This window comes from Macaca mulatta, chromosome 2 (assembly GCF_049350105.2).
Source record: "Macaca mulatta isolate MMU2019108-1 chromosome 2, T2T-MMU8v2.0, whole genome shotgun sequence".
Taxonomy (NCBI): domain Eukaryota; kingdom Metazoa; phylum Chordata; class Mammalia; order Primates; family Cercopithecidae; genus Macaca; species Macaca mulatta.
Window position 1 is genome coordinate 109,829,678 of NC_133407.1, and position 25,802 is coordinate 109,855,479.

The 25,802-nt window shown below is 47.0% G+C and overlaps 2 protein-coding genes across 5 annotated transcripts in view; one reads left to right on the forward strand and one right to left on the reverse strand.

The window, feature by feature from the left end:
- Nucleotides 1-1,841: 1,841 nt before the first annotated feature.
- LRRC2 (leucine rich repeat containing 2) overlaps nt 1,842-25,802 on the reverse strand; it is an 89,813-nt gene continuing 65,852 nt past the window's right edge. Inside the window, exons 10-11 of one of the 4 annotated variants that reach the window (XR_013413836.1) lie at nt 9,433-9,650; nt 1,842-1,989 (exon numbers count right to left, since the gene is read on the reverse strand). Coding sequence is in view for 3 of the 4 variants with exons in the window: in XM_077992316.1 (XP_077848442.1) it covers nt 1,942-1,989 (48 nt within the window). In the remaining variant the exon portion in view is untranslated. Of the gene's footprint in view, nt 1,990-9,432; nt 9,651-25,630; nt 25,715-25,802 lie in introns of those variants that run through there. The other 3 variants (XM_077992316.1, XM_077992313.1, XM_077992314.1) reach the window with 3 other exon arrangements.
- On the forward strand, nt 18,365-22,432 carry RTP3 (receptor transporter protein 3). The gene is made up of 2 exons (XM_001114053.5): nt 18,365-19,057; nt 21,532-22,432. Exons 1-2 carry the CDS (start codon nt 18,903-18,905, stop codon nt 22,073-22,075), a joined length of 699 nt encoding a protein of 232 aa, XP_001114053.1. The 5' UTR covers nt 18,365-18,902; the 3' UTR covers nt 22,076-22,432.

The window sequence follows — 25,802 nt, forward strand, 5'->3', positions numbered from 1 at the left end:
CCTATGAGATGTCAATGACTTTTATTTGCTCTCCCCCTACACACACACACATACACACAAACACACACACAAACACACACACAAACACACACACTGTCTTCATCTACTTTCCAACTCTATGGCCCTGCAAGGTATTACCATGTGAACCACGTGGCTCCTTTGATCTGGCTGCAGCCAATTGACCATTAGAGACGACCCAACTCAAGTTGGCCAAGTAATCTTTTTTAACTTAAAAACAAACTCTGATAAGAGAAATATTAAAACATAAATGTACAATTGAGCAAATTATCCCAAAGAACACTCATGTAACCACCACCCAGGTCAAAGAAAACTGCCAACATTCAAAACCCCCTTATGCCTCCACTCAACTCCACACCCTCTCCCAACCCCTAAATCTAGCTACTATTCTAATTTCTACACTACACCTTAGATCTGCCTACTTCTGAATTTTATATAAATGGAAACATACAATATGTGTTCTTTTGTATCTGATTTCCTTCATTCAACATTCTGCTTGTGAGATCATCCTTTAATTCAGTTTCTAATTTTTATTTAATTTAGTAATAATTGCTAGTATTAGAAATACAATCTATTTTTGTATTTATCCTTCTGTCTGGCAAGCTTGCTAAATTCACTTATAAAATCTAATTACTTGGGAATTTCCACTAACATAATAATGAGAGCTTTATATTTTCTTTCCATTGATTTTGCACTGGATGGGACTTTCCGTACAATGTTGAATAGATATGGAGATAACAGCATCTGGGTCTTGTTCCTGATCTCAGATGCAAGCTTTCAACATTCTCCCCATTAAATATGTTATCCATTTTCTGTTGGTTTTTTTTATAGATATGTAGATTGTATAGCAACCTTTGTAGGTTAAGGAAGTACCTTTAGATAGTTAGTTATAAACATAAATGGATGCTGAATTTCAGCATCAACTGAGATAATCATTTGATTTTTCTCTTTGGTGATGAATCTTACCAGTTTATTTTCAAATACCAAGCCAAACTTAAATTTCTCATGCAGTCTGTAAATGGCAATATTTGTCTTTTTAAAATACACTTTTTATTAAAGTGTAGCATACATATGCATGTATAACAGCAGATGCACAAATCATAAATGTAGAGTTGGATGAATTTTTAAAATTTGAACTATATTTGAGAGCTATAAAATAGCTCTCAAATAGCTCTCAAATAAAGAGAAGATCACTAGCCCGCAAAAACTCTGTACATGCCTCTTTCCAATCACTATCACAGGGGTAATCACTATCCTGACATCTAGCACAATGTATTCATTATGACTGTGTATGAAGTTTTTATAAATGGAATTGTATAGAAGGTGCCTGAGGCTTTTTGTTTAAAAATTTGTTTATTAGCCTCTCCAATGTTGTTCCATAAAGAAATAGCTCTTACATGCTCACTTCTATATAGTCTTTATGTATATGAGTGTAGTACCACAGTTACGTGTATATTCTATTGGTGATAGATATTTTGATCGTTTCTAACTTGGGGTTATTACAATGGTGCTGAAGTGAACATATGTATTCTTTTCTGTCGGTCATGTACTTAGGAATGGAGTTTTACAGCATATGCCTATGTTCTGCTTTAGAAAATTCTGCCAGTTTTCCAAAGTTAATCATAACAATTCATATTCCCACCAATGTATATGAGAGTTCCAGCTGCTTGACACCCTTGGCAACACTTGGCATTGTCTGTCTTTTTCATTTCAGCCACTCTGTTTGGGAATGTCTTTTGTCCATTTTTTGATTGTTTGGTAAGGCTTTTTCTTACTGGCTGATAGTTCTTTCAATATTCTTCAGAGTCACCATTTCCCTCCACTTGCCTCCGTGAGGGAGCCCAGTGCTCCTCCTCCCTCAGCTCTTCTAAGCCCAGATGAAGCCTGGCCCTTCTGGGCACATCGCAAGGCGGCATCTGCATTCTAGCTGACTTCCTTGTCCCTTCTTTGATTCACTGGGTCGTCTGGTTCCTGAAAGGCAGGGTCAGTGATGAGAGTAGTTAAACATCGCAGGCAGGGGAGTTTGAAACCAGCTCTACCTCTTCCCCACTCCCCAGATCTAGCCACATCATTCAGCCTGTCTCAGCTTCAGCGTCCCCATGTGAAAATAGGAATACTAAAAGCATCTCCCTCATAAAACTGTGAGAACTTAATGAAGTAACATAAAGATGCTTAGAACAGTGCCAGCACATGGGGGCTGCTCAATCAATATTTTTTGAATGAAGGAATGGATGTGTGAATTAATAAGTGAATGGATGTAAAATTTCAGTACAAGGCCAAACCACACTGTGAAAACTCAGTCAACATTAACTGTTATTGTTATTATTTCCAGGCATTTCTGGGCCCCGCTGTGAGCCAGACCCTATGCAGAGTCCTGGGGATCTGCAAGGAGGTCCCTTTCCACAGGCTCCAGATGAATCACAATCCAACAGAAGGTGTTGGCAAAGGCAAGTCCACCCTACAGGGAAGACAGAGGGCCGATGGGGAGCCACTTTCCCCAGCCTCCCTCCTGAAGCTGAACCCAGCAGCGCGCCCCAGCCCTTTTCCAGACATCTGTCTTTGTGATTCCTTGGGCTCCTCTCCACACCCACACTCCTTATGCCCGCATTCTGTCCTGTTATCTGTAACTCTTTGTAGCTCTTTCACTCCTCTCTCTTTTATGACGTCCCCCTCTTTCTCAGTCTCCAGGTCTCATCCTCTCTCTCCAGTTCTCCGTCTCTCTCACCATCATGCCCTCTTCCCGCCCCACTGCCCTGAGACTTGTCCTAATGGCCCCTCTCAGCAGCCTGGGCAGCCTCCTTGAATTTCCACTCACCAGTCACCCAGCTGCATCCCACTTCTCAGTCCTGGCTTTACTCCACACATCTTATCTCTTCCCCTCCAAGGGTCCCTGGTCTACAAGGGAAGCTTTCCCAGAACCCATATAGCCACTTGGTCACTTCCCCAGAAGCTGAGGGTTGCTATGTTGTTGACAAAGGGCAGGTGACACACTTTGCTCTCCACAGTGCTATCAGCAGGCATGGGCAGGGGCCCTAGAGAGTGCCAGGGACCAAGGGGTGAGGCCAGGTCCACCCTGCTCTTAATCATCACTCCCCATTTTCCTGGACAGTGCAGCTGGATGAGGAAGCAGTCGCAGGATGCAACGTGGATGCTAGAGGACCAAGGGGAGGACAGAGAGCAGAAGATGACTGGCAGAATGAGGAACTAGTGGGTGGGCCTGGGGACCTGGTAGATGAAGCAGGACCTGATGGCTATTTGGAAATGGAGGAAAGAGTCACAAAAGCGAGCAATTTCCAGGATATTTGGAAATATTCTGGCTTGAGGTTACTACCATGAAACAATTTGACCAAGAAAATCAGACACTCTCAGAAAATAACATTTTTTATGCCATTTTACAAATGAGGTCTCTAAGCCCAGAGGGGGCATGTGGCCTGCTCAGACCTGACATGGTGTGACCAGGTAGAATCCAGTTTGCTGACTCCTTGCACTTAGAGGGGTTCCCCTCAACTAAAACCATCCTCACGGAGCATTTACCCTGGACCAGGTCCTTGTTAGGTACTGGGTCACCAAACTGAGTTAGTTCTGCCCCCAAGGGCAACAGAAAAGGGAATAGGCAGTTACCACCATAGGAGATGACAATGTCCACGGACCATAATAACAGAAGAAGTATGTCCCCAAGGCCCTGTGGTGGGGAATCTGCCTCCCACCTGTGGTAGCTCTGGAGGAGGGGCAGCCTGACCCTGTGACATGCAGGGAAACCCCGTAGCCCCCTGTCTCCCACCCTGGCATCTTCCAGCAACCTCCACAAAGTGGGTTTGGCCAGAACCAAGTGATTGAGGGAGAGATTATAGGGCCCAGGAATTGTGGGGTCCTATGGGTACCTAGAAGACCATCTGCTTTTACTCTGAGGATGTAGGAGCCAAGGCAGAAGGCTGAGAATGGACTGAGAGGGGGAACAAGTGGGGAGCAGAAAGATGATTGGGAAGGCTCCATCAGTGACCTGGGAGAGAGATGAAGTGGCTTTTCTGTTTGTTTGTCTGTTTGTTTGTTTGAGACAGAGTCTCACTCTGTCGCCCAGTTTGGAGTGCAGTGGCACGATCTCGACTCACTGCAACCTCTGCCTCCCGGATTCAAGTGATTCTCCTGCCTCAGCCTCCTGAGTAGCTGGGACTATAGGCACATGCCACCACCGCTGGCTAATGTTTGTGTTTTTAGTAGAGACGGGGTTTCCCCTATGGCTGGTTTCTAGGCTGGTCTCGAACTTCTGACCTCAAGTGATCCACCTACCTTGGCCTCCCAAAGTGCTGGGATTACAGGCGTGAGCCACCACGCCCAGCCAGAAGTGGTTTTGATTAGGATGTGGCAGTGGAGAAACAGTGAGATGGCTGGATTCTTGACGTATTTTAAAAGAGGAGGTCATGGGATTTGCTTACATTACAAGGGGATGTGGGGTGTGAAAGAAAGAGGTGGATGATGGCACCAAGGTGTTTGGCCTGAGAAACTAAAAGGAGGGAGTTGCATTAACTGAGATGGGGAAGACTGGGAATAAAGCAGATTGAGGAGGAGGTGGATCAGAAGCTCCATTCTAATCATGGTGAGACTAGCAGACCCCGGACATCCAGGTGGATCGTGGAGAAGTCAGCTCCCTGACTCACTGCCACTCAGAATGGTATTGCTGCTATAGAAGCCAAAGGTAGAGGCCTTGAACTTTATTTAAAACTAATTTTTGGACCCTGGGCACATTTTCTCCCAAGGACAATGCAGATGCGCATTCACACAAATTGCTGTGTCCAGCTCCTGGGGTTTGTAGAATGCTCTGTATCGTCCCTGGATTGTTCTCACATTTCCAGAGTTTGGACTCCTCAACCTTCCTAACCACCCTTGAAGCCCCACTCTGACCTTTCCGCACCATGCCCATTGTGCCTGTGGCGATGGATTGTCATGCCCTTGACTGCGGGGACCTGCTGCTCTCCTGCCTTACTTCATGCACATTGGTTCCTTCCTTGCTCGTGGACCCAGAGAGGGGCTGAAGTTTTCTCTGCATGGTCCCTGTCTGGTGCTGGGCCTGGCTCTGGGAATATCAAATTAAAACCTGTTTGTGGTCGATTGTTGACCGCATCATGGCCTTTCCATGAGAGTAAGAGCAGGAAATGTATGTCCCAGCTACAAAAAAGACAATGGCACATTCACGGGCTTCAAAAAGGTTTGTGTGCAGCTTTGGACAATGTTGATTTGTTATTTTACGGGTCACTCTGCATTACCCACCATTGTCAGTGCACAAAAGAATGTATTGAGACTAGATCTGAGCAGTTAAATACAAGACGTGAGAATTAAACCTAGGAGAGAAGTCTCGAGAAGGAAGCACAGCTTCCTCAAACTAAGCATCTGCCCCAGAGACAGCCATGCAGTTTCCCCTCCAGGTGGGCCATGGGGGCTGACACATAAAAGCCAGGAGCCCTCGACAGCAGGGACACACCTGCCAATGGAAGTGCCCCAGCCTGCACACTCCTCCACTGCTGATGGGCATCATGGCCCAGCCACACTCCATGCCCACAGCACTCACAGGCTGTCCCTGCCCTGGTGCCTGATGTCTCTCCTTGGCCACTCCAACTCTCAGGGCCATTTGAGTACAGCCCCCCTCCAGGAAGCTCAGCACCTGCACCCTTGTGACCTCTTCCTTCCTGCAACTCACTGCCCTGCCTGGATCACCGCTGAGCAAGTGGTCCTATAGAAGAAAGAAAGAAAAGTTGGCCTGGCTTGGTGGCAAGCACCTGTAGTTCCAGCTACCTGGAAGGCTGAGGTGGGAGGATCACCTGAGCCTGGGAGGTCGAGGCTGTAGTGAGCTGTGATTATATCATTGCACTCCAGCCTGGACAATAAAGTGAGACCCTGTCAAAAAAGAAAGAAGAAGGAAAGGAAAGGGAAGGAGAGGAGAGGAGAGGAGAGAAGAGGAGAGGAGAGGAGAGGAGAGGAGAGGAGAGGAGAGGAGAGGAGAGGAGAGGGGAGGGGAGGGGAGGGGAGGGGAGGGGAGGGGAGGGAGGAAGGGAGGAATCACTTTCTTAAGTCTAACTTTAGACAATCAACAAAACAATAAACCTATGAAGCTCTAATATGTAGCATTTGTCAATTTCTGTGGTGTAAAAACTCCTTGAATGACTTCAAGTTGCCAACATGGATGGGTGCCACTGAATTTGGAGTTGGGAGGAGATGAGTGATATTCCACTGTTGTATAACATTCCTACCATACAGATACAATAGGCTGAAATAACCTCAAGAGCCACAGGAATGCAAGGGAAAGGAAGATCAGAATGGAGGAAAATTTTGCAAATCCCTGACCACGTAACAGCCAGCTCCCATGAGCCAACGCCAGCACAGCACTGCCTGGAACCCAGCCTCTCCTCTCCTAGGTGTACGCCCAGCAGAAAAGCATACATGTGTGCACCAAAAACACAAACGAGAATGTTGATAAGAGCATCGTCCATACATATCCCAAATGTCTGTGAGTGGTAGATGGATAAATCAATTGTAATACTATCAACTAAGCAGTGAGAATGAGCTAACTGCTGCTGCCCACGACAGTATGGTTGAATGTCACACACATAATATTGAGCATAAGAGGTTGGACACAGAAGAGCACCTACCACCTGCCTGCATTTATGTGAAGCTCAAGAACAGTAAAAACCAGTGCCCGTGAGGCCACAAGGTAGGGGAGTGTTAACCTCGAGGAAGAGGGGCAGGAAAGTGATTAATGGGAGCAAGAGTGGGGCCTGGGGGTGGAAATGTTTCTATTTCTTGATCTGGGTGGTGACTACACAAAAGTGTTCATTTTGTGATAACTCATGTAGCTACACAAATATTAACTGTACACGTTTCTATATGTATGTTGGGTGTCAATATAAAGTTTATTTTATTTTATTTAGTTAAAAAAAAAACCGGGGACAGGGGTCTTGCTATGTTGGCCTGGGTAGCCTCAAACTCCCAGCCTCAAGCAATCTTCCTGCCTCTGCCTCCCAATGTGCTGGGATTATAGATGTGAGCCACTACACCCTGGCCAAAAGTTTATTTTTAAAAGCCCCCAGCAGGAAGGCATACAAATGACTTCGGCCTCATGAATAACCTTGGCACTCCCCAAAGGTGCTGTCCTTGTTTGGGATGTACCAGAGATACCCTTGGGAGGCCCCCTGGAGGCTGCAGAGCAAAGGTTTCTTGAAATATGGCCTCCTACCTCAAATGTCAACCCTGCTTGTCAGCCTTCCCCTTCCATCCCCTTCCCCCACCCTTGGTTGCCCTCACCCGAACCAAAGAAGTTTAGTCTAAGGTAAAAGTTTACTAGTCTGCAAAATAGCTTGCTTTGTCTGTTCCTATCAGCCTGCCCAGCTACTTAGGTCACAAGGCAAATACTTAAAAAGCCCCTAAGCTAACTAGGATTGCAATGCATTGTGGGCTGCAATAAAATGCAGCAAGACAACCCTAAAAACAAACAAACAAACAAACAAATGGCTGAAGAGGGAAGGGAGGGGTCGGAGAAGGGAAGAGGATGGAAATTTGTAAATGGACAATAGTCCTGATTACCCAAGTCATAGTGGCATAGGTGTTCGAGCTGGGGCCTGGGCTCTGGACAGTAAAGGGTAAAAACTAGGGAGAAAAGAAAGAACGAAGTTGCTTGGCAGACTTTGGGGAACATCTTCTGAACACTTGCCCCCATAGGGTGCTGCTCTGAACACTGCTTGATCCTCAGCCACCTCCGTGAGGAAGGTCCTGTGACCATCATCCCCATCTCACAGATCAGGAGACTGAGGCTCAGGGCAAGATGAAACTGCGGTTCCCTCCAGGCAGCCTCAGGCCTTAGGGGCTGTGCTCTCCTCACCACACCCCTACTCTTGCTCCACTAAAAAACTGCATGTCCCTGCTGGGAAGGCAGTGCCAAGAAGGGCCTGGAATGTTCTGCCAGTATCCACCCTCCTCCCACACTGGAACTGAGCCCTTACGATCTGGGGCCCACAGCGTATTGTTGTCAATCAAAATTAGCTAAACTTGATGAAGCAAGAACATTAAAAGTGCCTGGAGGAGGAATAAGGAAACAGATGAAAAATGAAGTCAAACATTCCCAGCAGGTGTGATACCTGAAGGTATACAGTCTGTCTCACCCCATGCCCCTACCCACCACCTCGGAGCAGAGAGGTCAATTCTTTCACATCCTTGGGGGCTGCTGGGAAAGAAAGAAGGATGTACAGGCCTGGCCCTGGGGTGATGTCTCCTCCCTGGCCAGCCCCACTGCTTCCAGACCCTCTCTGGGACCCTGCTGCTCTCAGGACACAGCCAGCTCCTCTGGCTCTGGGAGCACCTGCCAGGACCAGGGGGAATAAGCCTTCTTCCATTCCTTCTGCTCATTAAATTCTGGATCAAGTCAGACCACAGCCCAGGGGCCCAGCTGGAGTTCCAGGGATCCGGGAAGCCAGTAGCAGAAAGCCCAGGGTGCAGCCGGCCCAGCCTGACGCAGGTGGCTGGCAGGTGATGATAAGGGCTGCTGGTGGGCCTCCACACTTTGTTCCCCTCAGTGCCCGCTGTGCTCACTCAGGCCAGCTGTGAAGGCCATGACACCGTCCACTGGGAAGTGAGGCAGAGCTCCCTGCCGGAGAGCCAGAATAGGCGGGAATGCAGGTACTGCTGGCACTCCCAGGGGGAGGGAAGGTGGGGAGCTCTGCTGAGGGGAAGTTTTCCAGAACTTCCTGGCCCCTGAGAAGAGCTCCCCACCTTCCCTCCCTCTGGGAGTGCCAACAGCTCCTGCCTGGGAAAGAGGAAGCCCTGTAGGTGGGTAGGGGTGTGGGGTGAGACAGACTGTACTCAAAGCTTTGGGGTCAGTGTTCACCGCCAAAGTGCAGCAGTTTGTGGTGCATTCATTGTTGCTGCCATTTTCTGGTTTTGGAGACCAAGGCCCAGACAGGTCTGAAGGAAATAATGCATACAGTGGTCCATTTCCAAGATAAAGTGCCTTGAATCACCTTAGGTCAGCAAACTACAGAAGGAACAGGATGTACTAGGCTCCTGCTTGGATAGCCGGCTCCTGCTTGTTGGCCTCCGCCTTCCTCTCCCTTCCCCCACCCTTAGTTGTCCTCACCCGAACCAAAGAAGTTTAGTCTAAGGTAAAAGTTTACTAGTCTGCAAAATAGCTTGCTTTGTCTGTTCTTATCAGCCTGCCCCACTACTTAGGTCATAAGTCAAATACTTAAAGAGCCCCTAAGCTAACAAGGATTGTAATGCATCGTGGGTTGCAATAAAATGCAGCAAGACAACCATAAAAACAAACCAACCAAAAAACAAAACACCTAAAGCCCCTGACTAACAATCAATAGGCAACATCCAGGAAGATTGTAGCCCCATAGTACTCAGCCTATTGGGAACCAGGGGACGGACCTGCCACTAGGGGATAAGTTGCTTGTTGAAACTTTGCTGGGTGTGCCTGCACGCCACACATCCGATCTTGCAAGACCGCCATTAAAAGTCGCACTTTCACTATTCTCGGTGTCTCTGAGTCCATTCTTCGGGTTTGAATGGGCGAGTTTGTTTCTCAGAAGTCTCTTGTCCATCCGTGAAGATGAGGTGGGCTCCAGGCTGCATTAGGGAACTCATATCTTCCCAGAGGAGGGAACAAAAGTGGTAGAATGAATTGCAACTGGGAAGACTTTGGTAAGATAGACACCAGAACTACCACTCTCCACAGAGAGGGGTAAAGAAAACTGTGGGGCCAAGAGAAGTCCAGCTCAGCCACATAAGTAGACCAAGGTACCTTGTAAAGGTGCAAGCTTGGCCTCTGCACTATCCAGCCCCTGTACCTCAACATGCACTGTGCATCTGTTGACCACAAAGACATTTCTTCATCCTGGCCTGGCAGGACCCAGAGTATTTACCTCATTTTACAAGTAAGAAAACTGGGGCTCACAAAGGAGAACTTACCTGCCCAATACACCCATGTTTTAAAATAAACTTTTTATTTTGGTATAGTTTTATAGTAAAGTTGCAAAGATTGTTCAGAGATTTCCCATCCACTTCTCATCCAGTTTCCCCCATTGTTACCATCTTACATTGCTATGGTACATTTGTCAAAACTAAGAAACTGACATTGGTATGTTACTATTAACTAAATGCCAGACCTTATTTGGATTCCATCAACTTTTCTATTAATGTCATCTTTTCTGTTCCAGGATCCCATCCAGGACACCACATTGCATTTACTTGTCATTTGTCCCGGCCTCCTCTGCTGTGACAGTTTTTGAGTTTCCCCTTAATTTTAAGGACCTCAACAGTTTTGAGGAGTACTGGTCAGGAATCCTGTAGAATGTCCCCCAGTCTAAGTCTGTCTGATGTTTTTCTCATTATCAGACTGGGATTATAGGTTTGGGGGAAGCATACTATAGATGACGAGCACCCTTCTTATCACATCCTATTAGAGGGTGCCTTACATCCACACTGCTGATGCTCACCTTCATTACTGGGTTAAAGGTGGTATCTACCAGGTTTCTCTACTAGTTACTCTTTTCCCCTTTCCATACTCAGTTCTTTGGAAGTGATTCTAGCCTGCCCAGAAAGAGGGTGGCAGAGGCTGAACTAAGCCTCATTCCCTGGAGGGAGGACTGTCTAACATGCTATTTGAAATTCTGTTTAAAAAAGATTTGTCTTTGTACTCATTTGTATATCATTTGATATAAACGATTTACTAAATCATTTATATCAGAAGAGTCTCACTTATATTTAATACTTTGGGTTATAGTACAATATAATACTATGTTAGTTATTTTGTTGTTCACATCATTCCAGCATTGGCCATTGGGAGCTCCTTCAGGTTGGTTCCTGTGTCCCTCTGATGTATTCCCATCCTTTTTGTTTTTGAGTACTTCCTTCCTTTCTGGTACTACAAGATGCTCCAGGCTCTTGTATTTTATCAGTCATTTCTCCAAGGATCCTTTGTTCCTTTTATTGCAGAATGGTATTTAGAAACCAAGACGTGAGCACTGGGGTGTCATTGCCTCTAGGCCCTCTCAGCAGACTGAGCCAGGTAATATATGCATACATACTAAATTATTATATATACACATATACACATTATTTCTGTACCTATCCATCTGTGTATATACTGAGCTTCGTACTGATGTTTCCAACTCTAATCCAGTCTCCAGGAATCATTCCAGCCTTCCTTTCTTGTTAATCTGTAACTTTCCTCTCCCATAGTGTGAACAACCTGGCCCACCTTCTATCATGCATTTACTTATTTGCTCATTCCCAGTACACCTGTGAAGCTGTTTCAGAATCTTTTACCTGCGTACCCTTATATAAAATAAATTTATCGGCCAGGCACAGTGCCTCACGCCTGTAATCCCAGCATTTTGGGAGGCCAAGGCGGGCAGATCATGAGGTCAGGAGATCGAAACCATCCTGGCCAACATGGTGAAACCCCATCTCTACTAAAAATATAAAAATTAGCTGGTCATGGTGGCATGTGCCTGTAATCCCAGCTACTTGGGAGGCTGAGGCAGGAGAATCGCTTGAACCAGGAAGTCAGAGGTTGCAGTGAGCCAAGATCGCGCCATTGCACTCCAGCCTAGGAGACAGAGCAAGACACTGTCTCAAAAATAAATAAATAAATAAATAAATAAATAAATAAATAATCAATTAGAGTACATTGTTCACAGTGCCTTTCATCTTTAGCCTAATAATTTCCAGGCAAAACATTATCTTCCAAAGTTATTTAGGCCAGTTCCTTCTCTTCCCAAGCCCCCATTGGTGCGGTTATATCATGAATTTGTAATAAAGTTTGTATGCTTTGTATGCATTGTCTCCCAGCTCCGAATCACCCTTCAATATAGTACATGCGCTGACGTGGACTTCTCCAAGCATCTCTCTCCTTCAGTGAGCTCAGCAAGCTTGCTCGTTAGAGGGCGCCGGAGGGACATTGCAGGAGGAAGGGGCGCTCCTGCCATTTCCAGTGAGGGCCGCGGGAGGGCGGCCAGGATGTGAGGACTGCGGTCCGCTGCCCCTGCAGCCTGGGTGTGGTGATGACCTTTTCTGCAGCCCTCTCAACACAGACCTCGGAGTCTCCGAGCAGCCTGTGTATGCTGCAGGCCTGCTGTCCGTGCTGGCGCCCAGACTTCCTCTCCAAGCTCCCGCCTGCCCTGTGGCCCCGAGGGTCCCGTGCTGAGCTGTAGCACTTCCGGCACGCCTCCAGTGGCTCAGGCGCTCAGAAGGCCTCCTGTCCCCACTGTATGCCCATGCCATTGGTTCCCGATCCGCTGCTCCTTTGTCGGCTTACAGACAGTGGCCTGTTGCCTGCCCAGCAAATTCCTGGCCAGCGCCAGCCTTACCAAACCCGTGAGAGCCCTCTGCTAACAGGTGTGCTGACTGCAGCTCCAAACAGTCTGAACCCTTCCAAGCTTGTCCTTCCCGGTTGCACTCCCTCAGCACGAGGATACAATGCAGAGTTTCTTCATTAACTCCTCTCCTGTCCTAGGAGCACTCCCTCTGGGAAAGAAGAACAGCCTTGGCCCCAGAGGAATGTGTCCTAATTTAAAGAGCAGCTCAATTACTGCAGCACCTTGGGGACCAAGGCCAGTGGGATGAGAAATGGAGGTTCTGGTTGGTGCCCTGTGTCCCTGGGCTGGTGGCAGGAGCAGCGAGGCTGGTTAGCATCCCGCTCTCAAACCCCAGCCTTGAACGTTCACCTGGAACTTGGCCTGGGAGCCACTGATCATGGGTCACCTGGTCCAAGGACATGAGACATACTCTCTTCTGCCCCACAGGAAGGCCAGGCAGAGTTACTCGGGCAGGCTGGTCTCAGGAACAGGTTGGCCACAGCTTCAACAGTAAGAGAGCGGGGATCACAAGAAAACCAGGTTTAAAGGAACCCAAAGTTACAAATTCACTTTCTCTCCTTTGAGTCCAGTGTGTTCTCTGTTCCCTGTGCTGATCATGGCATCCTTTGCTCAGTGATACTCTTTGCGGCATTTAGAAGGGTAGGTAGCACTCGCTCTCTCAAGCCTGAACTGGAAATACTGCCATAGCCAGGGTGGCTCACAACCCCAGCACAGCCATAGGACCTCTCATCCACCCGCCTTTATGTTTATAAATTTCCTTATGTTCTTAACTACAAGTGCATGACTTCCTAAGCGATGGCGTTGTGGTTTTGTTCCTCATATAAGAGGTATTTTGCTGTGTAGAAGCTCCAGCAGCTTGAATTCTTTACTCAATGCCGTGACTGTGAGATAAGCCCATGTTGATATATGTAGCTCTAGTATAAGGAATGGCAAACCTCTTTCTGTAAAGAGCCAGATAATAAATATTTTAGGCTTTGTGGACCAAGAGGCAAATCAAAGATATTATGTAGGTACTCATCTAGGTATAAGAAGGAAGACAAATTTCTACAAAACTTTGTTGATGAAATTCAAAATGTAATGTTATAATATTATTACATATAATCATAATTAAATCAATTTTTTGTAATACAGACCTAGAATAATGAAGTTCTTTTGGGGAAAATAACATCAAAGTGACGATTTCTTATCTACTGCAAATATCCATCTTTATAAGTTATTCTTAGTTCTCGAGCCACACAGAAACTGGTGATGGGCCAGATTTGTTTGTGGGCCAAAATTCACCAAACCCTACTCTAGTTCATTCATTTTCACTGCTGCATAGAATTCCACTGGATGACTCTAACAAAAGTTTTTATCTGTTCACTGAGAGGAGAGAGGGGTGTTCCAGTTGTTTCAATTTTAAAATTGTATTTCTATAAGTATTCTAATACATATCAGTATATTATATGTGCAAGTGTTTATCTGGATAGTATACATACAAGTAGAATTGCTGAACAGGGCATGTGTATCTTTAATCCTAAACTCTTTCCCAAAGTGGCTGTACTAATTTCTAAGAGCGGCAGCTATATTTGTCCCTGTTGCCCCACATGCTTATAAACATTTGGTATTTGGTCAGCAGGCTCTTCTAACACCCCTTTGAAGGCGCTTCATGTTTCCTGCCACAGGGCTGGGAGGAGGCTGTGTAGACCAAAACTGTTTAATAAAAATAATCATCATTTATATGTATGCCTTTTTATGGCATTGACAATAGAATTATAAAAAAAAAACAAATTTGAAGCACACAAGTGACAAAAAAGTTCCAGAAGACAGAAGGACCAGGAGCAGCGAGGGCCACTGCCCACTTTGGAGGTTTTCCATTTCCGTGGCAAGAGCAGGCCCCAGGAGCTCTGCGAGTCAGGAACCTCTGCAGCCTGGGAGCACACCTGGATATCTGGTCTAGGTTCAGTAGGTGCCACTGCCTGAGCTGCCCTGACTGCTGAGCAAGGAGGGATTTCCTGTGGCCATCCACAGACTTCCAAAGTCACATGGTCTCATATTGATTCTGGATTGTTCATTTACGTAAGTCCTGGCGCAGGCTGTGAATTTTATCTCAGGGGAGTGGTGTATTTCAGCCAATGAACAGATCATCAGAAATGAGAACTTTTAGAATATGGAGGGCAAATCATCTCATTGGGTTGCAGTTAAAAATTCTCAGTTGAATCATAAAACCAGTCATTCAAAGGAAACATTTAAAAGTCCCAGCCCTGGAAAAATCTGTTCTTAGGAATCGCATCTCAGCTTCAAGGAAGAACTAAACTGGCTTGTAAAACTTTTGATCTTGCATTCAGCACAGGGACAGTGTAAAAGGAAAGAAAAATAGCGGAAAGCATTTTCATTAAACTTGACTGAGAGAGCAATTTCCTTGGAGAATAAGATCACAGAGGGTAGGCTGGCCACATTTGAAAGGGAAAAGAGGCTTACCTTGATCCAAAGGCTCCTACAGTTGGGAAACTAAAAGGGGATTATTTAAGTGTCATTAGGTCTTAGATGATGACACAGCAGAAAGCTTCAACAGAAAAAGAAGTAAGTTATCAGAGAGGAAATGGATGATTCCCCAGAGAATGCATAGATCCAGAAAACTGTACTTGCCCTCATAAAAACTGTAATAAGAGCAATTGCAAGACCATCCCCATTCTCCCTCCTCCCACCCCTGGAACCCCAGACTGGGATAGTTCTATAGAGTTAACAGAATTTGGGACAGAATTCATTCAACATTCATTCAAATAATTACTGAATATCCAGGCACTGCTCAGATGAACAAAAATTCCCTGCTTTTCTATCTCAGGACTGGCAGTTTCCTAGAAAGCAAGACTATGTCAGGAGATGATTAAAAAATAAGCGAATGTGGAAAAATAGAATAGTGAGAAGGAAAGAGAGTGTGGGAGGAGAGGGAGAGGTTTGCTGCTTTATTGAGGGAATTTAAGGAAGGCCTCCCTAATAATTCAAGAGGAAGCCCAGAGGAACTGACAGAATGAGCCATGCTCCAGCTTATTCTGTGCAAGGAAGAGCAAGGAGGCCAGCTTGGCCAGGGGGTGGCATTTGAATTTTTAAAAGCTCTTTGGCAGCTCTGTAAAGGATGATTTTTGACAGACAATACTCGAGGATATAAATAAAAATTGTCCAGTCAGATAGTGAGGACCTGAACCCAAGGAAGTGGTGGCAGGTAGGAAAAGGAAGGCCCACACTAGTGCAAGTATGTGCTGAAGTTGCTTTCTATTCTTCTACCTGTTGTAGAGAGCAGGCAGGTGGCTCCAACCCTCGGGACAGCTGGGAAGTCAAGGGGGGTTAAACACCAGTGTATCATTTCTTAAGGCTTCCACGCATAATATCACAAGTTGGACACCTTAAAAACAACACAAATGAATTCTCTCATAATTCTGGAGGCTAGAAGACCAAAATCAAAGCATGAGCAGGGCCGTGCCTCCTATAAAGGCTGGTCTAGAGAGAATCCTTTCTTGCCTCTTCCAGCTTCTGTGGGCTTCAGGTGTTCCTTGGCTTGTGCCAGCTTAACTCTATTCTCTGCTCTGTCTCCATATGACCTTCTCCTAGGTCTCTGTGTCTCAAATGTCACTCTGCCTTTCCCTTATAGAGATACCTGTCACTGGGTTTAGGGCCTACCCCAAATCCAGGACAGTCTTGTAATATAGCTTAGTTTTGTTTTTTAATGATGTTTGAGGCCCTGGCTAAAGAGGAGTCAGTCCACACTCCAACCACTTTTTTTTATCTGGCCACTCCTGATCACTGTGCACCTGCCCTAATAATCCCAAGGCCAGGAACTGTTACCTAGTGTAATGCCTCTGTGACACAGCTGAATTTCTACCCCATTTTACCTCTGCTTATCTTTGAAAAAGAGGACACCTGTGATACAAATGTCCCTTTGTAACCAGACCAGCTAAGACTGGTTAGAACGAAGATAGACAACCAAATGACTTCAGAAAGATCTCAGGCTTTATTATAATCTCATTTCCATGCTAAAAGACCCTCCTACAAGCACCATGATGGTTGACAATCACCATGACCATGATCAAAAGAGGCCATAAAAGGACAAAAAGGAAAGCAGCACTCCAGTTCCAAGAAGTTCGCCACCCATCTCCAGAAAAGACATGACTATTCCTCCCCTCGTTTCTAATGTTTAACCCCTTCATTAGAGAAATCCTTCTTCCCTCACTAGTTGAGAAGTTGATTTGTGAGCCAAGCTCCCACTTCTCAATTCCATGGCCATTGAATAAAACTTGTGCTGCTTAAGATTCACTTTTGATTTTGCATATTGGCTTTGCAGCACTAAACAGGAAAAGACCCCATTTAGGGGGAACCAATTTTGTCCGTAATAGTACTAGACAACTAGGGGCAATCCCTATGCCCTGGAGCGCTCAGAATTATTTAAATGAGCCAATCCACAGGGAGCCCATGAAACCTAGCTAGCCCCACGCAACTACCCAACTTCCCACCCACAAACTGCCCCTCACAGCTCCAGCTGGCTCTTACCCTGTCCCCAGGCACCCTGTGTGGGCCTGGCTGGCAGCCTTCTCTTGTCTGGAGTTATAACTAACAAAAAGTTCTGCCTTGTATCTATCTTCCTGTCATTGTGTTATGTCCTGCCATGAAAAGAAACTTTAAATTTCATGAAACTGACCTCATCTCTAGATCCTTCACTTAATTACATCTGCAGAAACCCTTTTTCCAAATATAGTCACATTCAAAGTTGGACATCTCTTTCGGGGTGTAGCAATGACTTAAGCGTTGTGTGCAGATGAAGTCAGCAAAAGGAATGCTGAAGTCAAGGGAGTCTGCTCTCTGTCATGTGATGTATACCACAGTCAGGTTGGAAAGTAGCCCCATTACACCAGGTTAATAAAACTCCCTTTAATGAGATATTATGGTTTGTAGGGCATAACTTTTACCGTGCATGGCCTTAGGTCTTGTTTATAAAGTGGTTATCTTATTGCGACAAGCAGTCTATTTTGTCAGTCTTATGATCTCTGTTTTAACCTCAATGCTGGTCAGTTGTCCCTAAGCTCAAAGGGAGGGAGTATGATAAGGTGTTTCCAACTCCCCCTCCTATCTAGCTGGGAATTTAGTTTTTCAGGTTTCTCAGGGGTCCCCTTGGCCAAAAGCGAGTCCATTCAGTTGGTTTGGGGGCTTAGGATCTTATTTTTAGTTCGCAGTTTAAAATCAATACAGTATAACAGCTATTTACATAGCATTTACATTATATTAGGTATTATAAGCAATCTAGAGATCAATTAAAGGATACGGAAGGATGTACATAGATTATATGCAAATACTATGTAATTTTATATAAGGGACCTGAGCATCCAAGGATTTTGGTATCTGTGGGGGTCCATGGAACCAATCCCCCTGGAACTGAGGGATAGCTTTAATGCTGAGAAACAAAACTGTCTTGGAAAGAGGGGAGGCCCAGGACTTGGACCTGCCAAGGAGCTGAACCCAAGGGCAAGAGCTGCGGGCAGCTGGGCTGGAGAGGAGGAAGGAGGTGGCTTTGTTTCCAAGTGCCCCAGAAGATCCCCTCGTCCCCCTGCATCCCCAGCCTCCTTTCCTTTTTCCTCCCTGGTCTGCTCCCTTCCTTCCTCTCCTCCTCTTGGGAGGTGGCCAGGGACATAGGCCAGTGCCTGGCTCCGAGGAAGACACACGCAGTTTGTGGACAGGTCTTGGGATGCGGACACCAGAGTCTTGTGTACCTTCCTGGGGTGTTGCCCACTCCGGTACCCACTCCCTAATCTCCCCTCTTCCTCCTCCTCATCCTCTCTTGCAGGAAGTAGAGGATGGGGAACCGCCTCAGGGAGGAGGGCAGTGACTCTGGGTTTGCCTAGGGCTAGTGGCCTCTCACCGACCTGCGCCCTTGTACCTGTCACCTGGGCAAACAGTGATTGCGTCAGCTTTGGTTTCTCATGGGTGGGCAGCCTCGGGTGTCTGCCGGAATGTAAAGAGCCTGGAGCAAGGACACGGGAATCCGAATCCCGTTGAGGTCCCAGGACCACTGCATCCTTCTTCCCTGTGCCTCTCCTCCCCAGCATGAGCACAGCAGCCTGACGGAGAAGGATTTTCCAGTGTTAGAGCTGGAGAGAACACCTGCAGCCTCTCTCCACCGTGTACAGGGGTGCTGGAAGTGAAAAGATGTGTTCCTGGTCACAGGCAGGTAGACAGCAGAGCCAGACTGAAGTGAAGTGCACTCCTCCTGATTTGGAGTTTAGAGCTCTCCCTTGGCAACATTTTGATGAATAAAATCACAAGTTCTGTGCCTTTTGAAATTCCTTGTGGAGCCTAGTGCCATCCTCTGAACTTGGAGCCAACTGACCTTTGTCCCTGGGGCAGAGACATGATCCATGGGCCCAATCCAGGTCCTCAAAGGGAGGGCAGGTCTGAGCCCTTGCCCTGTGAAGTGAGAAACCTCATCTCCCACTACAGACCTGCCAGGGCCCAGGAGAGCTCAACCCACCCTGGCACACCGTAACAGCAGAGATGACTCGGGACACAGAAGTGTGGAAGCAAATGTTTCAGGAGTTAATGCAGGAGGTGAAGCCATGGCACAGATGGACCCTGAGACCAGACAAGGGCCTTCTTCCCAACGTCCTGAAGCCAGGCTGGATGCAATACCAGCAGTGGACCTTCGCCAGGTGAGGGGGAATATGATGGTACGAATTCCAGAAAATCCTTGAGCATTTCTTACTAGGTATACTTGTTACTTTTCTTGTTCTATTCCATGCTTGCAAATTGAAGACTATGGGAAATAAGATGCCCATCATCCAAGAAGTTTTAACTTCATTAAAGATTGTTTTTTCGGCCAGGCGTGGTGGCTCACGCCTGTAATCCCAGCACTTTGGGAGGCCGAGGTGGGCAGATCACGAGGTCAGGAGATAGAGACCATCCTGGCTAACATGGTGAAACCCCGTCTCTACTAAAAACACAAAAAATTAGCCGGGCGCGGTGGCGGGCGCCTGTAGTCCCAGCTACTCGGGAGGCTGAGGCAGGAGAATGGCGTGAACCCAGGAGGCGGAGCTTGCAGTGAGCCGAGATCGCGCCACTGCACTCCAGCCTGGGCGACACAGCGAGACTCCGTCTCAAAAAAAAAAAGATTGTTTTTTCACAATTACAATGAGCCCCAAAACAAGAGCAGGCCTGAGCACTTTTGTGAGCTAATGCCTGAATACAGAGAAATCAGTCTGCGGGCGGGGGTGGGGACAGGGAGCAGCCAGGAAAGGGGAGGGGAGGAAGGACAGCTGTTGCACCCATGGGCGGTGCATGTACCCCCTGCCTAGGGAGACTGTTGGACCCACCATGGAACCCCTAGGAGGAGAGACTCACGGCACTGAGGAGACCCCCCCGGGGGAGGCCAGAGGAGCAGGGGGCCTGGGCACCAGGCAGCAATCCTGCCCCTCTCTACTCTGAGCTGATAGAATCTTTTTAAAATAGGAGTCTTAGAAATCGTCCTAAGTCTCATCCTCTCTTTTCCAGGTGGAAATGGGGAGCCCCAAGGCTTGGGAGGGTGACGGGGATGACTGCCCACAGTGCACAGAGGGTGGAGGCTGGGGACTCTGTCCCACCTGCTGCCCCCTCCAGGGGAGAGTCTACATAGAGGGAGCAGAGCCCTCCCACTGGCCTATGGCTTTCTCAGGCCAGGAGCTGCCATAGGGAGCATTGCACCAAAGTCTCAGTCTATTTATCTGTGGGAAGTTTGAACTCTGAACCAGCACAGGAACACAGCACTGAGACCCAGGGGATGGCAGTGGACGTCTGCTCAGAGCAGGGCCCAGGTCCCTCTGCACTGCTGACTCTGGGTGACTCCCAGCAAGGTCCTCTCACAGTGATCACAGCTTCTTGACCTCTCCCTCTCATTTCAACCTTGCATTCACTCTGTGGGTTGCAGCTAGAGTCAAGATATAGGAGCATGCCCTGGACTAACTCAGTCTTCCCAGCCCTCTCCAATTCACCACCCGCGGCCTAATTTCTCTGTATCCAGGCATCAAGCCAAGGCTAGGCTCAGTGACAGTGACAAATAAACCTGGAAATATCACTGATTTAACCTTACATGTGGCTTCCAAGGTCACCGAAGCAGAGGAAGAGAAAGCTGGAATGTCTTACCAGGGCTTCTGTGACCATATCTGGAAGGAACATATATCACTGCTGGCCTCATCTCATCGCCCAATGATCCCATGGCCCCAACCTCACGGCAAAGGGGCTGGGAAGTGGGAGGGAGTGCATGGATAATTAGGTGAGCATTAAATGTCTCCGCCACACTGCAGCTCTCTGCCTCTCCCATAATTCCTTTCCTGGGTACAGCCATGTGCTTCCAGCCTTATTCTCTCTCTACCTCCTAACATGTATTTGTCCAGATACCTTAGCTCAGAAAATTGCCCTCCTCCCTGCTGAGACAAGGTGTCATTCTCTTGAACCCTGTCTGCAGCCAGTGGCATTCAGAATATGAAGCTTTCCAGGCTACTTTGAGCAAAGGAACTGGGTTGGAGGGGGAACAAATGAAGAGAGAGCTGGACGCTGTGATCTCCCTGCAATACTGCCGACCAGGGACCCTCGGCAGCCAAGAGAAAGGCAAAGGCTTTCCTCTAGGAGAATCCTGGACTCTTCAGGCTCCTGCCGCCAACTCATGAGTCTATAACTTAATCAACACTCACCTGTATGGATTTGTGGATTTCAGGGTCCTGAACTGAACTGGCTGCTGCTGCAGTTGTAGCCTCTGACCCATTTGAATCTACATTTGAAGAAGCTTTGCTTTGGAATAGGGAGACCAGAGTCCCAGTCATGCCTTTTTACACCCACTGGGTCTCTGGACATGAGGAGTTTTCAGAGTGTGCCTCATCTCTAAAATGAATGTGTTGGACTTAGAAGATGCCCAAGGTCCCTCCCAGATCTAACAGCTTGCAATTCACTGTTTTCATAGCAGACAGTGTGTGGCATGCAGCGTGTCAGTGGCACAGTGGAGATGGGAATGAGGTCTTAGTAATTTCTTCCACCACTGAGCCACAGCCCCAGTCAAGTCATGTCTCTCTGCAGTTGGTAGCTCCTTTCTCTCTCTGGCAGTGCCCTGTGATTTGGCCACATGGAGCCAGGCTGAGGCTCTCTTCTGTCTCCACAGGTTCCAGTGCTCCTCCTGCTCTCGTAATTGGGCCTCTGCCCAGGTTCTGGTCCTTTTCCACATGCACTGGAGTGAGGAGAAGTCCAGGGGCCAGGTAAAGATGAGGGTGTTTACCCAGAGATGTAAGAAGTGCCCCCAACCTCTGTTTGAGGACCCTGAGTTCACGCAAGAGAACATCTCAAGAATCCTGAAAAACCTGGTGTTCCGAATTATGAAGAAATGCTATAGAGGAAGATTTCAGTTGACAGAGGAGGTTCCTATGATCAAGGACATCTCTCTTGAAGGACCACACAATAGTGACAACTGTGAGGCCTGTCTGGAGGGCTTCTGTGCTAGGTCCAAACAGGTTACAAGCCTCCCCCAATCTCAGACCCCAAGAGTATACTCCATTTACAAGGTGGAGGAGGGAGTTGAGCCCTGGGCCTCAAGAAAGAATGTCTGTTCCTACATATTGCAGAACCACATCTGTAGGAACGTAAGCATTTTCTGCTGTTGTGTCATCCTCATTGTTATTGTGGTGATTGTTGCAAGAACTGCTATATGAGCCTTGGAAACATGATGCTAAATCAGAAAAAAAATCAGATACAAAAAGTCATATGTTATATGATTTCATTTATGTGAAAGGTCCAGAATAGGTAAATCTATTAGATGAATTGCTAGCAGGGCCTGGAGTGGGAGATGTAGTGGGAGATGGGAAGCAGCTGCTTAATCCTGATGGGGTTTCTTTTGCAGGGGAGAGAGGTGTGATGCAAATGTTTTGGACTGAGATAGAGGTGTGCTTGCACAACACTGTCAATGCACTAAATGTCATTGAACTGTTCACTTTCAATGGTTACATTTGTTCTGTGACTTTCACTTCAGTATTTTAAAAAAAGACCTTCACAATTGTGTTCACTCTCTAGAGAACTGAGTCTGAAGTGTCTATGATTCACAAACCATTTGGAAATCTTGTGAAGCCTGTGGGCCCCCTCACCAGGGAATTTTGCACAGACCCTCTGAGGTCAGACTGTGAAGGCATTTGCAGTCAAAAGCATCGGGATGAAAACCTGCATTCTCAAACAGTTGTCTCCATGGAGGGAGGTGTGCATGCTGCTCAGGGGTGAGGGCGGGCAGGACGTGCCACAAGATCTTTCTTTTTAAAGGTAATGTAATTAGTGTAAATTGTTGATTAACAGGGAACTCCCAGCCCATAGCATCATAACCCAGGCCTCTCTAATACACATATACTCTCTCCATAAGGCACATCATAGCCTTCTCACTCTTAGGAACACCAGACAGTGCTCTGCACTATGCTTGAGAACCATTGAAAACAGGCAAAATCACCAACAGAAGCACAAAAATGTGGAACGCATGGCAAAATAGATCAGGAGAAGGACGTTTGTTTATAGTACAAAAGCTGGAACAAACAGGCAGGGAACACACAGGCCCTGCTCCGGCTCAGTTGGGAACACGGGTGCTGGTGACTCCAATTTCTCCTGCTCTGCACGTGTCTGTGAATGACCACAAATGCACCATGAGTACTGATACGGGGGTTACTAATAGATTACAACAGGTAGGCAAAATCACAGATAGACTCCACGAATAATGGGGCTGACCTGTGCAGTCTCAAATGGCTTTGAACTGTGGATGACTCTGTTTTACTAACATGCGGTCCACATGTGGAGTTCTCGCCCACAAGCCTCACGTGAGGGCTGTCAGCTTGGAGCTCTGGGATTCCTACCAGCTAACCAGAATTTTTCATGTTCAGAGGACAGGATCTCAGAAACTATTTGCTCCTTAGACCATGTCCTCCCAGTGACTGAACTGAATGAAGCTGAGATTTTTCTTAGTAAAATTGAACAAAGGATTGACTTTATGAAACTTCTATTGAAAGATGGATGTAAGGAGGCACGGTACCTGGCTAGATAGAAAGTTCTGATTTTAAATATTCCAGATAGCCATAAAAATCTATCACTTCTAAGGGGATGCCTAATTTCTAAGGAAGTAATTGAAGTCTGGTGGCTCATGCCTGTAATTCCAGCACTTTGGGAGGCCAACGTGGGCAGATCACCTGAGCTCAGGAGCTCAAGACCAGCCAGGACAACACGGTGAAACCCCATCTCTACTAAAAATATAAACATGTGGTGACATGCACCTATAATTCCAGCTACTGGAAGGCTGAGGCACAAGAATCACTTGAACCCAGGAGGCAGAGGTTGCAGTGAAAGATTGCACCACTGCACTCCAGCCTGGGTGACAGAGCGAGACTCTATCTCAAAAAAAAAAAAAGTAACCTCTGACATACATACACCTGCTCTGAAATATATTGTCTGACCAGTGACAGTTGCTGCCTAGTATCTGCCGGAAAGACGAAACGGGTGTCCAAGTGGTGGGCTTAGGGCACGACCTGAACTGGATGAATACTGGTATTGCTTCTGTGCAAATTAAAATTTGACCTAAGGCCTCCAGCAGGTCAGCAGGAAAGTAAAAGGAGACTCGTGCCCCTCCCCAAGCTCCCACTATCTCCCAGTATACAAAGGCCCGAGATGGTCTCCTCCCAGCAACACACAAGGGCCCAGTCCAGTATTCGGAAAGAGTTGACAGTGAGTGTCTAGGCTGGGAATTGACCCTGTTCCAAGGAGAGTGGCCTCTGGACTGGAAGACTGAGGTGAGTGTATGGAGGGTCATGACAAAGCCAACCCCCAGGGCAAGGGAAGAGAGTACGGAGCCTGCCCTGCCTTTGCCAGATAAGAGATGGTAATGCAAGCTGGTAATTATGTTGATAAATATCTGTTTCCAGAGTGGGTAGGCCTGGGTGACAGTAGAAGGTGTTCCAAATCGATCCTGGAATTGCGTTTGCCAGGCGCGAGCAGATGAGAGACCAGCATTGGCTTATGGGCCCTTCTCTGCACAGGCATACTGTCTAAGTCTGTTCATTTTGCTATAAAGGAATAGCTGAGTCTGGGTAATTTACAAAGAAAAGAGGCTTGTTTCATTCACAGTTCTGCAGAGTGTACAAGTAGCATGGCACTAGCATCTGCTTCTGGTGAGGACCTCAGGCTGTCTCTGCTCATGATAGAAGGTGAAGGAGTCCTGGCACAAGCAGGGATCACATGGGGAGACAGGAAGCAAGAGAGATGGGGGGAGGTGCCGGGTTCTAACAACTGACTCTGGCAGGAACTAAGAGCGAGAACTCACCCATTACAGCAAGGATGGCACCAAGCCATTCATGAGGGATTCGTCCACATGATCCAAACATTTCCCATGAGGCCCCACCTCTAACACTGGGGATCTAATTTCATCATGAAGTTTAAAGGGTCAAATATTCAAACGATAGCACGTGCCTAGCACCCTTCCACATAAACGGCTGCACTTCATCCTCGGAATGCCCGCAGTGACTGCAGCATTGTCCACAGCTGCTCAGAGCCCAAGGCCTAAAGCTTCCAGGACTTCTAGTCCAGATTCTCTTCCCTGCACCTTCCCCCTTTCCCTGAAGTTGAGAGTCAGTGGGAGGAACACAGAGAGAGAGGCTGAAAGAAAAGAAATAGTCAAAAGGGAGAATTTAAGAAGGCCCTTACATCTAGGTAACTTTTGAGCCGAGCAAAGTAATACTGAGAAACATAACTAGTGGAGAGGAGGGGAGACTGCCACAGTGTGAGTCTGTTGACGAAGGAGCCAGTCAGGCTGAAAACGTGGGTTCTCAGTGAGTGGTCTCCATGGGGCCACCTGTGACTGAGGGGTGAGGCAGGATGCACCGCTGAGGAGGGAGGGATATCCTGTCTAGTTTTTCCTTAAAGTTGACTATCTCTTATGGTATGTTTTTATAATGTATGCAAATATATTAGGATAATGGTATCATAAATATGCAGAGGATGCATGAATAACAAATATACACACATTTGCAGTGCATGCTCAGTTTTTTTTAACCTTGTTGTGCAATCAAAAATATTGGGACTGACATTTTGGGCTGGATGATCACAAAAATAATAAAAATAATAAAAAAAGAAACACTGAGGACTCCTATTCTAAAGGAGCAAATGTGGAAGTCTGTGGACAGATTCTTACCAGGTGTATTAGTCCATTCTCACCCTGCTGTGAACAAATACCCAAGACTGGGTAATTTATAAAGAAAAGAGATTTAATTGACTCACAGTTCCGCACGGCTAGAGAGGCCTCAGGAACACAATCAGGGCGGAAGGCACCTCTTCACAGAGTGGCAGAAGAGAGAATGAGTGCCAAGTAAGAAGGGAAAAGTCCTTTATAAAACCATCAGATATCGTGAGAACTCACTA